This window comes from Tachyglossus aculeatus, chromosome 10 (genome assembly GCF_015852505.1).
Source record: "Tachyglossus aculeatus isolate mTacAcu1 chromosome 10, mTacAcu1.pri, whole genome shotgun sequence".
Taxonomy (NCBI): Eukaryota; Metazoa; Chordata; class Mammalia; order Monotremata; family Tachyglossidae; genus Tachyglossus; species Tachyglossus aculeatus.
Window position 1 is genome coordinate 52,161,996 of NC_052075.1, and position 13,102 is coordinate 52,175,097.

The 13,102-nt window shown below is 53.8% G+C and overlaps 1 protein-coding gene across 1 annotated transcript in view; it reads left to right on the forward strand.

Annotated features, from left to right (window-relative positions):
* The window catches only part of LOC119932902, a 65,981-nt gene that overhangs the window by 13,371 nt on the left and 39,508 nt on the right, over positions 1 to 13,102 (forward strand). Inside the window, exons 6-9 of the mRNA XM_038752028.1 lie at positions 314 to 380; positions 3,413 to 3,517; positions 4,563 to 4,878; positions 7,120 to 7,970. Coding sequence (XP_038607956.1) covers positions 314 to 380; positions 3,413 to 3,517; positions 4,563 to 4,878; positions 7,120 to 7,970 — 1,339 coding nt within the window. The remainder of the gene's footprint in view (positions 1 to 313; positions 381 to 3,412; positions 3,518 to 4,562; positions 4,879 to 7,119; positions 7,971 to 13,102) is intronic.

The window sequence follows — 13,102 nt, forward strand, 5'->3', positions numbered from 1 at the left end:
TTGGGAAGTACAAGTTGGCAACATATAGAGACGGTCCCTACCCAACAGCGGGCTCACAGTCTAAAAGGGGGAGACAGAGAACAAAACCAAACACACTAACGAAATAAAATAAATAGAATAGATATGTACAAGTAAAATAAATAAAGAAATAGAGTAATCAATATGTACAAACATATATACAGGTGCTGTGGGGAAGGGAAGGAGGTAAGATGCGGGGGATGGAGAGGGGGACGAGTACAGTGCTCTGCAGACAGTAAGCGTTCAATAAGTACAGTCAACTGATTGGCTCTCAGACCCGGACTCTTTAGGCTAGGCCGCGCGGCTTCTCTGAAATCGTGAACCCCCTGAGGGACAGAGGCTACGGCTGTTTTGATGATCTTGTATCCACCCAGCACCTAACACAAAGCTCCTCGTGGGCTGGGAAAGTGTCTACCTACTCAAGCGCTTAGTAATAATAATAATGATGGCATTTGTTAAGCGCTTACTATGTGCAAAGCACTGTTCTAAGCGCTGGGGGGGATACAAGGTTGTCCCACATGGGGCTCACAGTCTTCGTCCCCATTTTCCAGATGAGGGAAGAAGTGAAGTGACTTGCCCAGAGTCACACAGCTGACAATTGGCGGAGCCGGGATTTGAACCCATGACCTCTGACTCCAAAGCCCGGGCTCTTTCCACTGAGCCAAGCTGCTTAGTACAGTGCTCTGCACACAGTAAGCGCTCAATAAATACGATGGATTGATTACTCTGTTAGGTAGACTTAGTTACCTAAGTAACTAAGCTCAGTGCTTAGTTCAGTGTTCTGCACAGAGTAAGTGCTCAGTAAATACATCTGCTAATTTTTTAATAACAATAATAATGTTTCATCGGTGATCATTTGATTGGCATGCGATCACCGACTAAATATTACTGTTGTTATTAAAAAATCGGCGGATGGAGCCTGGGCCTGAGAGTCGGAAGGTCATGGGCTCCAATCCCAGCTCTGCCACGTTGTCTGCCGTGTGACCTTGGGCAAGTCACCTCACTTCTCTGTGCCTCAGTGCCCTCATCTGTAAAATGGGGGTTAAGACTGTGAGCCCCACGTGGGGCAGGGACTGTGTCCACCGTAATTAGCTTGTAGCTATCCGAGTGGTTAGTACAGTGCCTGATGCATAGTACGCACTTAACAGATACCATAAAAAAGATAAAGGAGGCCGGAAGAAGAGGTACAAAAATGAAGCAGTGAAAAAAAGGGAAGCAGCATGGCTTAGTGGAAAGAGCCCGGGCTTGGGAGTCAGAGGTCATGGGTTCTAATCCCGGCTCCGCCACGTGTCGACTGTTTGACCTTGGGCAAGTCACTTCACTTCTCTGGGTCTCAGTTCCCTCATCTGCCAAATGGGGATGAAGACTGTGAGCCCCACGTGGGACAACCTGATGACCTTGTATCTACCCCAGCGCTTAGAACAGTGCTTGGCACATAGTAAGCGCTTAACAAATACCATCTTCATCATCATCGTTTTTAAGGGGTGGAAAATAGGTCTGTCAGTGGCGTAACTTTGGACTGATTGGTGATTCCCAAACTGTCCTCAACTGTGTGAAGATAAGCCTGTTGTGGACAGAAGATGTGCCTGCTTATTGTTATATTGTACTCTCCCAAGTGCTTAGTACAGTGCTATGCACACAGTAAGCACGCAATAAATATGACTGAATGATTGAAGGGTTTTCAGTGAGAAGGACCAAATGAAGAAACAGGCTGTAGTTACAGCGAGAGTGAGTTCTGTCAGACGGGGCAATAATAATAATAATGATGGTATTTGTTAAGCGCTTACTACGTGCAAAGCACTGTTCTAAGCAGTGGGGAGGTTACAAGGTGATCTGATTGTCCCATGGGGGGCTCACGGTTTTCATCCCCATTTTCCAGATGAGGGAACTGAGGCCCAGAGAAGTGAAGTGACTTGCCCAAAGTCACCCAGCTGACAGTTGGCGGAGCCTGGATTTGAACCCGTGACCTCTGACTCCAAAGCCCGGGCTCTTTCCACTGAGCCACGCTGCTTCTCGACCGTGACAATCCAGGGGATTTATTTATTACATATTTATTACTCTATTACATATTTATTACTCTATTACATATTTATTGCTCTATTACATATTTATTACTCTATTTTACTTGTACATATTTATTCTATTTTACTTTGTTAATATGTTTTGTTTTGTTCTCTGTCTCCCCCTTCTAGACTGTGAGCCCACTGTTGGGTAGGTTGGATAGGGACCGTCTCTATATGTTGCCACCTTGTACTTCCCAAGCACTTAGTACAGCGCTCTGCACACAGTAAGCGCTCAATAAATACGATTGAACGAATGAAGGGGATAGAGCACCGGAATAGGCTTTGGGAGAAGTGGTGGAGCGTCGGTGTGACCGAGGAACGTTTGGCCATCGGTCCCGGGCGACCTCTCGGCGTCCCATCTTTGTGAGGCCAGGGACCGGGCAGGCGGCCACTGTGGAGACTGAGCTGAGACTGAGCTCCCAGGCTGAGCCCCTTCCTTCCTCTCCCCCTCGTCCCCCTCTCCATCCCCCCATCTTACCTCCTTCCCTTCCCCACAGCACCTGGATATACGTATATATGGTTGCACATATTTATTACTCCATTTATTTATTTATTTATTTATTTTACTTGTACGTTTCTATCCTATTTATTTTATTTTGTTGGTATGTTTGGTTTCGTTCTCTGTCTCCCCCTTTTAGACTGTGAGCCCACTGTTGGATAGGGACCGTCTCTATGTGTTGCCAATTTGTACTTCCCAAGCGCTTAGTACAGTGCTCTGCACATAGTAAGCACTCAGTAAATACGATTGATTGATTGATTGATTGGAGAGCAACCAGGCCCCTCCCTCCCTCCCTCCCTTCCTTCCTTCCTTCTTCCCTCCCTCCCTCCCTCCCTTCCCTTTTCTCTGCCCCTCAGTTTCCTCATCCATAAAATGGGGATGCAGTATCCGTTCTCCTTCCTACTCCGATTGTGCACCTCATGTGGCCCAGGGACTGTGTCCACCCTGATGATCTCAGACCTTCCCCAGCTCTTCAAATAGCGCTTGACACATAGTAAGCGCTTAACAAATACCCCTATTATTGTTATCACTGTTATTACTAGTAGTAGCGGTATTATTATTCCCGTTACACCAGTACGTGCCTCGCCCTGACTTGCTCCCTTTATTCATCTCCCCCTCCCCGCCCCACGACACTTACGTCCCTATCTGTGATTCAACTTTTTTCTGTTACCGTCCGTCTCTCCCTCTAGACCGTAGGCTCGCTGCGGGCGGGGAACGCGTCTGTTGTTATAGTGTCCTCTCCCAGGCGCGTAGTACGGTCCTCTGCACCCAGTAAGTGCTCAGTAAATACGATTGACTGACTGACTTCCATTTTCCCTCTGTCCTTCCCCAGTTCCCAAACCAGAGCCGACGGTCGCGACGGGCCCAGGAGATGAGCCGTGGGGTCCCGATCTTCACGAGCCCGAAGAGCGAGCGGGCCCGAGGGGCGCCGGCACGGGTGAGTAGGTGGAAATGAGGAAACCCTCCGGACCTCCCGCTTCCCGACCCTGCTTGCTGCCCCCGATTCCCCCTTCTCCCCTGTGCCCCCCGTCCTCTCCATGCCCGGGCCCCCATCAGTCCTTACTGGCCCCCCAGGGGGGTCAGAGAGCGGCTCCCTCACCCGCTGCGATCGATCGATCGACCGACCGGTAGTATCGATCGAACTACTATGTGCAGAGCCCTGACCCGGCGAGTAACAGTCGAGTCAGCAGACTTATCCGCTGCCCCTCATTCGTTCATTCACTCAGTCGTGTTTATTGAGCTCTTACTGTGTGCAGAGCGCTGTACTAAGCGCTTGGGAGAGGACAGTAGAACAATAAACAGACGCATTCCCTGCCCACAGAGAGCTTCCAGTCTAGTGGGGGAGACAGGTGCTAATAGAAAGAAAGAAATGACGGCTGTGGACATGAATGCTGTGGGGCTGGGAGAGGGGATCAATCAATCAATCAATCAATCGTATTTATTGAGCGCTTTCTATGTGCAGAGCACTGGACTAAGCGCTTGGGAAGTACAAATTGGCAACATATAGAGACAGTCCCTACCCAACAGTGGGCTCACAGTCTAAAAGGGGGAGACAGAGAACAAAACCAAACATACTAACAAAATAAAATAGAATAGATATGTACAAATAAAATAGAGTAAAAAATATGTACAAACATATATACATATATACAGGTGCTGTGGGGAAGGGAAGGAGGTAAGATGGGGGGGGATGGAGAGGGGGACGAGCGGGAGAGGAAGGAAGGGGCTCAGTCTGGGAAGGCCTGAAGAAAGGGAGCGAGTCAGGGTGACGCAGAAGGGAGCGGGAGAAGAGGAAAGGAAGGCTTAGGCAGGGAAGGCCTCTTGGAGGAGGTGGGCCTTCAGTAAGGCTTTGAAGCGGGGGAGAGTGATCGTCTGTCGGATGTGAGGAGGGAGGGCATTCCAGGCCAGGGACAGGACGCGGGAGAGAGGTCGGTGGCCCAAGAGTCGAGATGGAGGCACAGCGAGAAGGCTAGCGTCAGCAGAGCCGACGGTCCAGCCGGGGGGCCGGGCGGCCCGAGGCAGGCGAGACGCGGGCCGGGCCCGGCTCCGAGCCGGCCACTTCGGCCCAGGGCGGCCCCTGTGTCCGAGCCAGCCGCGGATGCAGCTCCAGCGGACCCCGGGCCCGCGGCGACCCTGAGCAGAGCGGCGCGCGGGGGGTTCCTGAATGTATCCTCAGGTGGCTCGGAGCCAGGAAGGAGCCTCCTCGGCTGGAAGTGACCCCGTCCTCCTGGGCTGTAAAACCTCCCCGCCCCGCAGCTCTTCGCGGCCGGCCCAGCCCGCAGACAGTTGCCAAAAGGGGTGAGTGGCCGGTGGGGCCCAGAGACCCGCCCCCCTTTCCCCGCACCGCACCCCCCGGCTGCCTGTCCCAGCAAACGACCCTCTAGTCCCCTTGGTCACGAGTCCCTGCATCTCTCTCCACCTGGTCCCCCCGTACGCCTGCCCCCGGGCCGAATAACGGTTGGGGGAGGTGGGAGTCGGAGCCTTGGACCGGCCCCGGGGTAAGCAGCGCGGCCGAGCGGACGGAGCCCGGGAATCAGAAAGACCTGGGTTCTAATCCCCGCTCTGCCACCTGTCTGCTGTGTGACCTTGGACAAGTCACTTCACTTCCCCGTTACCTCATCATCACCATCATCAATTGGATTTATTGAGCGCTTACTGTGTGCAGAGCACTGTACTAAGCGCTTGGGAAGTACAAGTTGGCAATATACAGAGACACCTCATCTGGAAAACGGGGATTAAGACTGTGAGCCCCAGGTGGGACAGGGACTGTGTCCAACGTGACTGGCTCGTATCCACCCCAGTGCTGAGAACGCGGCCTCAACACCCGGCCTCACGGTTTCCGTCCCCGTTTTCCAGATGAGGTAACCGAGGCCCGGAGAAGTGAAGTGACTTACCCGAGATCACACGGTCAACAAGCGGCAGAGCCAGGATTGGGAGCCGGGTCCTTCTGATTCCCGGTTCCGGGCTCCGTCCGCCAGGCCGTTCGGCTTCTCCAGTTGGTCAGGAGAATAATCCCGGATTCCCAGACGGCGTTCTGTCGTAGACGTGCTGTGACAGTCCGCGTCTTGAGACGGCTGAGCTCATCGCGTTTTCATCAATGACTGTGAAAATGGAGTAGGAGGAATAAGAATTAGTGCGGTGTTCGGGGCCTACTCTGTGCTGAGCGCCGGGGTGGATGTAAGAAGATCAGATCAGACCCAATCCCCGTCTCATATGGGGTTCACAGCCTGATTGGATGGGAGAGCAGATATTTAATCCCCGTTTTACAAGGGAGGCAACTGAGGCACAGGGTCCCACAGCAGGCAGTTCAGTCATTCACTCATTCGTATTTATTGAGCGCTTACTGTGTGCAGAGCACTGTACTAAGCGCCTGGGAAGTCCAAGTCGGCAACATATAGAGACGGTCCCTCCCCAACAGCGGGCTCACAGTCTAGAAGGGGGAGACAGGCAACAAAACAAAACACCTAGACGGGTGTCAAAATCGTCAGAACAAACAGAATTATAGCTATGTGCACGTCATTAACAAAATAAATATAAGTATGAACAAGTAAAATAGGGTGATAAATCTGTACAAATATGTATACAAGTGCTGTGGGGAGGGGAAGGAGGTAGGGCAGGGGGGATGGGGAGGAGGAGAGGAGAAAGGGGCTCAGTGTGGGAAGGCCTCCTGGAGGAGGTGAGCTCTCGGCAGGGCTTTGAAGGGAGGAAGGGAGTTGGAGTAGCTAGAATTAGAACCCAGGTCTCCCCACTCCCAGTGCTCTCTTTCCACTGGGCCAAACCTTCTCAAGGAAATACGGTGCTAATAATAATGGTTGCGGTGTTTGACGGTTGTTTGTACATATTTATTACTCTATTTATTTATTTTACCTGTACCTATCTATTCTATTTTATTTTGTTAGTATGTTTGGTTTTGTTCTCTGTCTCCCCCTTCTAGACTGTGAGCCCACTGTTGGGTAGGGACCGTCTCTATATGTTGCCAGCTTGTACTTAGTCCAGTGCTCTGCACACAGGAAGCGCTCAATAAATACGATTGATTGATTGTTGACGTCGGTGCCGTTTCTCTGTAGTAATCGGTCAACGGATCAGTGGTATTTATGAAGCGCTTTCTGTGTGCAGAACACCGTGCAAAGCCCCTGGGAGAGTATCTTCTCTCCATTGTACAGACGAGGAAACCCTCTCTAGACCGTCAGCTCCTCGTGGACAGGGAATGTGTCTGCCAGCTCTGTCGTATTGTCCTCTCCCAAGCTCTCCACGGAGCGCTCTGCCCACAGTGAGCGCTCAGTCGGTACCGTCAGTCGGGGGTATGACTCCCCGCGGGTCACCCACGGGTTCTCGAACCCGGGTCCCCCGGCTCCCACCGGATAGGCCCGCTCTCCGGCTCAGTAAACGCCGCCGACCGGGGGGACGGGGAAGTCGAGCGACTCTCCCCGGGTCGCCCGCCGGGACTCGAACCCGGGTCTCCCGGCTTTCCGCTCGACGCGCTCGCTCTCTCGTCGGACGTCGCGGCGGAGTCACTGGGTTTTCTCTGTGTTCCTCCAGGGGCGGAGAGAAACGACGGCGACGAGAGTCTCCCGGAAGAAGGCGGCGAGGCCTCCAGAGGGACGCCGTCCCGGGGGACCCCGGGGGACCGCTCCCCCTCCGTCCCGGGGCGCGTCGCCTACCGGGACCGACGCGGGAGTCCCGTCGAGAGGAGCCCGAGTCCCCCGCCGGCGGCCCCCCGGCGGGAGGAGCCCCCTCCCCGGGCGGGAGACCCCCCGGGATCCCACCGGTGCCTCGACTGCGGGGAGAGCTTCGCCCAGAAGTCCAAGCTGGCCCGCCACCGGCGGTGCCACTCCGGCGAGAGGCCCTCCGGGCGCCCCGCCTGCGGCTGGAAGCCCCCCGTCCTCGGCCCGCGGCGGGCGCCCGCGGGGGAGCGGCCGTACGAGTGCCCCGTCTGCGGGAAGGGCTTCGGCTACAGCTCGAGCGTCACCGTCCACCTGCGCATCCACACCGGGGAGAAGCCCTACAAGTGCGCCGGCTGCGGGAAGGGCTACGGCGACCGCTCGGTCCTCCGCTACCACGAGCGGACGCACCTGCAGGAGAAGCCCTACCGCTGCGGGGACTGCGGCCGGGGCTTCAACGACCGCTCGGCCCTGCGCTACCACCGGCGGACCCACACCGGGGAGAAGCCCTACCAGTGCCCCGGCTGCGGGAAGGCCTTCAGCATGAGCTCCAACTTCTACCGGCACCTGCGCACCCACACCGGGGAGAAGCCCTACCGCTGCGGGGACTGCGGCAAGAGCTTCGGCGACCGCTCCGTGCTCTGCTCCCACCGGCGGACCCACACCGGGGAGAAGCCCTACGAGTGCCCCGTCTGCGGGAAGGCCTTCAGCCGCAGCTCCAACCAGAAGGTGCACACGAGGAACAGGGCCTGCAAGCGGGCCCAGTGAGCCCGGCCGGGACGGGACGGGAGAGTCGGCATGGCCGGGTGGGCCGAGTCCCACCTCTCCACGCACGGGAGCTGCTCCCCATCCGCGGTCGGCCGTTGGGACGAGACCGTTCCCCCCCACCACCGGCTTCCAGACGAACTAAATATCATCACCGTCTCTGATCGTTTTATTAAAGCCCCCCGGATCGGCCCGGAAAGATGTTTCCCGCCTTTGTTTTCCGCACCCCGATCCCGGGACAACTTGGGTCGGGGGACGGATCCGCGCGGAGGGGGTCCTGGCCTGAACTGAGTAGCATCGCGATCCGATCGTTTTATTAAACCCCCTCGGATCGACTTGGAAAGATGTTTCCCGCCTTTGTTTTCCGCATCCCGATCCCAGGACAACTTGGGCCGGGGGACGGATCCACGTGGAGGGGGTCCTGGCCTTCACCGGCGTACAGATGAACTGAGTAGCATCGCGATCCGATGGTTTTATTAAACCCCCTCGGATCGACTTGGAAAGATGTTTCCCGCCTTTGTTTTCCCCACCCCGATCCAGGGACAACTTGGGTTTGGGGAACGGATCCGCGCGGAGGGGGTCCTGGCCTTCCCCGGCTTACAGGTGAACTGAGTAGCATCGCGATCCGATCGTTTTATTAAACCCCCTCGGATCGACTTGGAAAGATGTTTCCCGCCTTTGTTTTCCGCACCCCGATCCCAGGACACCTTGGGTCGGGGGACGGATCCGCGCGGAGGGGGTCCTGGCCTTCCCCGGCGTACAGATGAACTGAGTAGCATCGCGATCCGATCGTTTTATTAAACCCCCTCGGATCGACTTGGGAAGATGTTTCCCGCCTTTGTTTTCCGCACCCTGATCCCGGGACAACTTGGGCCGGGGGACGGATCCGCGCGGAGGGGGTCCTGGCCTTCCCCGGCGTACAGATGAACTGAGTAGCATCGCGATCCGATCGTTTTATTAAACCCCCTCGGATCGACTTGGAAAAATGTTTCCCGCCTTTGTTTTCCGCACCCCGATCCCGGGACAACTTGGGCCGGGGGACGGATCCGCGCGGAGGGGGTCCTGGCCTTCCCCGGCTTACAGGTGAACTGAGTAGCCTCGCGATCCGATCGTTTTATTAAACCCCCTCGGATCGACTTGGAAAGATGTTTCCCGCCTTTGTTTTCCGCACCCCGATCCCAGGACAACTTGGGCCGGGGGACGGATCCGCGCGGAGGGGGTCCTGGCCTTCCCCGGCTTACAGGTGAACTGAGTAGCATCGCGATCCGATCGTTTTATTAAACCCCCTCGGATCGACTTGGAAAGATGTTTCCCGCCTTTGTTTTCCCTGCCCCGATCCCTGGACGACTTCATCATCAATCGTATTTATTGAGCGCTTACTATGTGCAGAGCACTGGACTAAGCACTTGGGAAGTACAAATTGGCAACACACAGAGACGGTCCCTACCCAACAGTGGGCTCACAGTCTAAAAGGGGGAGACAGAGAACAAAACCAAACATACCAACAAAATAAAATAAATAGGATAGATATGTACAAGTAAAATAGAGTAATAAATATGTACAACCATATATACATATATACAGGTGCTGTGGGGAAGGGAAGGAGGTAAGATGGGATGGAGAGGGGGACGAGGGGGAGAGGAAGGAAGGGCTCAGTCTGGGAAGGGTTTCGGGAACGGATCCGCGCAGAGGGGGTCCTGGCCTCGGGAAGAGGTTGGATGACGTGGGCGGGAAGAGCCGAGTCTTGGGGGGAGGAGGCGAAACCGGGACGCCGGGACGGTCCATCGTGCCCTCCCAAGCGCTCGGTACAGCGCTCCGCACAGGGTGAGCGCTCCGTAGACGTTGGTGACGACAATTAAGACGCGGAAAACGTGGGGACCCGCTTCAGGGAAATGGGGGTGGGCCTCCGCTGCTGCCAAACTCCGGGAGGGGTTTCGAAGAGGCGGAGAGTGGAAAAAAGCCGCAGGGAGGGAAGTTTGGGGAAAACGAGGGGGGCTTCGCCTTGACCGGTCCGGTCAACCGTGTGCGTAGTCGGTTGTATTTCTCCAGCGACTTCATATTGGTTTCTATTGACTGACTAGCGACTCGACCATCTATCGTCATCATCAATCGTATTTATCGAGCGCTTACTGTGTGCAGAGCACTGTACTAAGCGCTAGGGAAGTCCAAATTGGCAACATATAGAGACAGTCCCTACCCAACAGTGGGCTCACGGTCTAAAAGTCCCACAGTCCCACGAGGGGCTTGCAGGCTTAACCCCCATTAGACAGATGAGGTAACCAAGGCCCAGAGAAGAAGAAGAAGAATGATGGCATTTGTTAAGCGCTTACTATGAGCAAAGCACTGTTCTGAGCGCAGGGGAGGATACGAGGTGATCAGGTTGTCCCACATGGGGCTCACAGTCTTCAGCCCCATTTTACAGATGAGGGAACCGAGGCCCAGAGAAGCTAAGTGACTCGCCCGAGATCACGATCGGCAGAGCGGGGATTTGAACCCGTGACCTCTGACCCCCAAGCCCCTGCTCTTCCCACTGAGCCACGCTGCTTCTCTTCAGAGAAGTGAGGTGAGGCGGACAAGGTCACCCAGCAGCGGGGATTAGAACCCAGGACGCCCGCCCGACCCGAGGGAGCCGGGTTCGAGGGGTGTAGCGGGAACCCACCGAAGCGGTGGAACAGTTGTGGCTGCTGCAGGGGGAGTTCAATGAGCTCCCGGATCTCCTGCAGCTCGGGGCCCAGGCCCCCGATGGAGTCGTAGGCCTAGAGACTAAACTAGACCCCGAAGTGATAAGACAAGTGGCAGAAGCAGGATTAGAACCCAAGTCCTCCCGCCTGCTTGAGAAGCAGCGTGGCTCAGTGGAAAGAGCCCGGGCTTTGGAGTCAGAGGTCGTGGGTTCGAATCCCAGCTCCACCACAACTCTGCTGTGTGACCTTGGGCAAGTCACTTAACTTCTCTGAGCCTCAGTTACCTCATCTGTAAAAATGGGGATTAAGACTGTGAGCCCTATGTGGGACAACTTGATCACATTGTATTCCCCCCCCAGCGCTTAGAACAGTGCTTTGCACATAGTAAGCGCTTAACAAATGCCATCATTATTATTATCCTGAGCCCGCACGTACGTAATAGTCCGTGCAGAGAATCGAACCACCGCGTACCTAGGAACACGGAGGTTAATATTTGGAACAGAAAGGTGAATTCTGATAGTGTAGCGATAATCATCATCATCATCATCATCAATCGTATTTATTGAGCGCTTACTGTGTGCAGAGCACTGTACTAAGCGCTTTGGAAGTACAAGTTGGCAACATATAGAGACAGTCCCTACCCAGCAGTGGGCTCACAGTCTAAAAGGGGGAGACGGAGAACAAAACCAAACATACTAACAAAATAAAATAAATAGATAATAAATACGGCTCTGTCAAAGAGTTGACTGTTCACCCCCAGCACGTGGGTGAATGTAGGAAAATCAGATTGGACGTATTCTATCTTCATATTCGTATTTATACTCTTTCCAGCGCTTAGTACATCTCTGTAAATGGTAAGCGTTCACTAAATGCCATGGATTAATCGATTGAAAAACAAGGGCCAAATGCAAGCAGGGATCAGGTAAACTGTGGAGACTTCAAGACCTTAATCCCAAGGATTGACAGGTGAAAGATCATCTCTCATCATCATCATCAATCGTATTTATTGAGCGCTTACTGTGTGCAGAGCACTGTACTAAGTGCTTGGGAAGTACAAATTGGCAACATCTAGAGACAGTCCCTACCCAACAGTGGGCTCACAGTCTAGAAGGGGGAGACAGAGAACAAAACCAAACATACTAACAAAATAAAATAAATAGAATAGATATGTACAAATAAAATAAATAAATATCTCTCCCTTCCTCTTCCCGCCCCCCCGGCTCATATGCTCCTCTCATTCTTAGAACAGTGCATCCAGCGCTTAGAACAGTGCTTTGCACATAGTAAGCGCTTAACAAATGCCATCATCATTATTATTATTATTATTATTATTATTCCCCACACATCTAGAATTTTAGACTCATTATTTTCCCCTTCTTCCAGCATCTTCCCGTCCTCATTGCGTGTTTGCGGTGAGGTCTGGCCCATCATCATCATCAATCGTATTTATTGAGCGCTTACTATGTGCAGAGCACTGTACTAAGCGCTTGGGAAGTACAAATTGGCAACATATACAAATTGGCCCATGAGAAGCAGTGTGGCTCAGTGGAAAGAGCACGGGCTTTGGAGTCCAGGGGTCATGGGTTCGAATCCCGGCTCCACCACAAGTCTGCTGTGTGACCTTGGGCAAGTCACTTAACTTCTCTGAGCCTCAGTTACCTCATCTGGAAAAATGGGGATTAAGACTGTGAGCCCCACGGGGGACAACTTGATCACACTGTATCCCCCCCAGCGCTTAGAACAGTGCTTTGCACGTAGTAAGCGCTTAACAAATGCCATCATTATTATAGAATAGGGTGGCGAGGAGAAGATTGAAGAAAAAGCGATTCGATCAATCGATGGTATTTGTTGAGCTCCTACTGTGGGTGGAGGACAGTACTAGGATCTTGGGAGAGAATAGTAGCGTGGCTCAGGGGAAAGAGCCTGGGCTTTGGAGTCAGAGGTCATGGGTTCAAATCCCGGCTCCGCCAACTGTCAGCTGTGTGACTTTGGGCAAGTCACTTCACTTCTCTGGGCCTCAGTTCCCTCATCTGCAAAATGGGGATGAAGACTGTGAGCCCCCCGTGGAACAACCGGATCACCTTGTAACCTCCCTAGCGCTTAGAACAGTGCTTTGCACATAGAAAGCACTTAATAAATGCCATTATTATTATTATTATTATTATTATTATTAATAGTACAGTAGAGTTGGTAGACGCATTCTCTGCTCAGGGGGTAGAAGGGACGATGGACATTAAAATGAGGGGCGGTGCAGTGGATAGGGAGTCGGAAGGTGATGGGTTCTAATCCGGCTCGGCCGCTTGTCTGCTGCGTGACCTTGACAAGTCACTGCACTTGTCTGAGCCTCAGTTACCTCATCTGTAAAATGGAGATTCAGATCGTGAGCCCCACGTAGGGCAGGAAAATTGTCCAGCC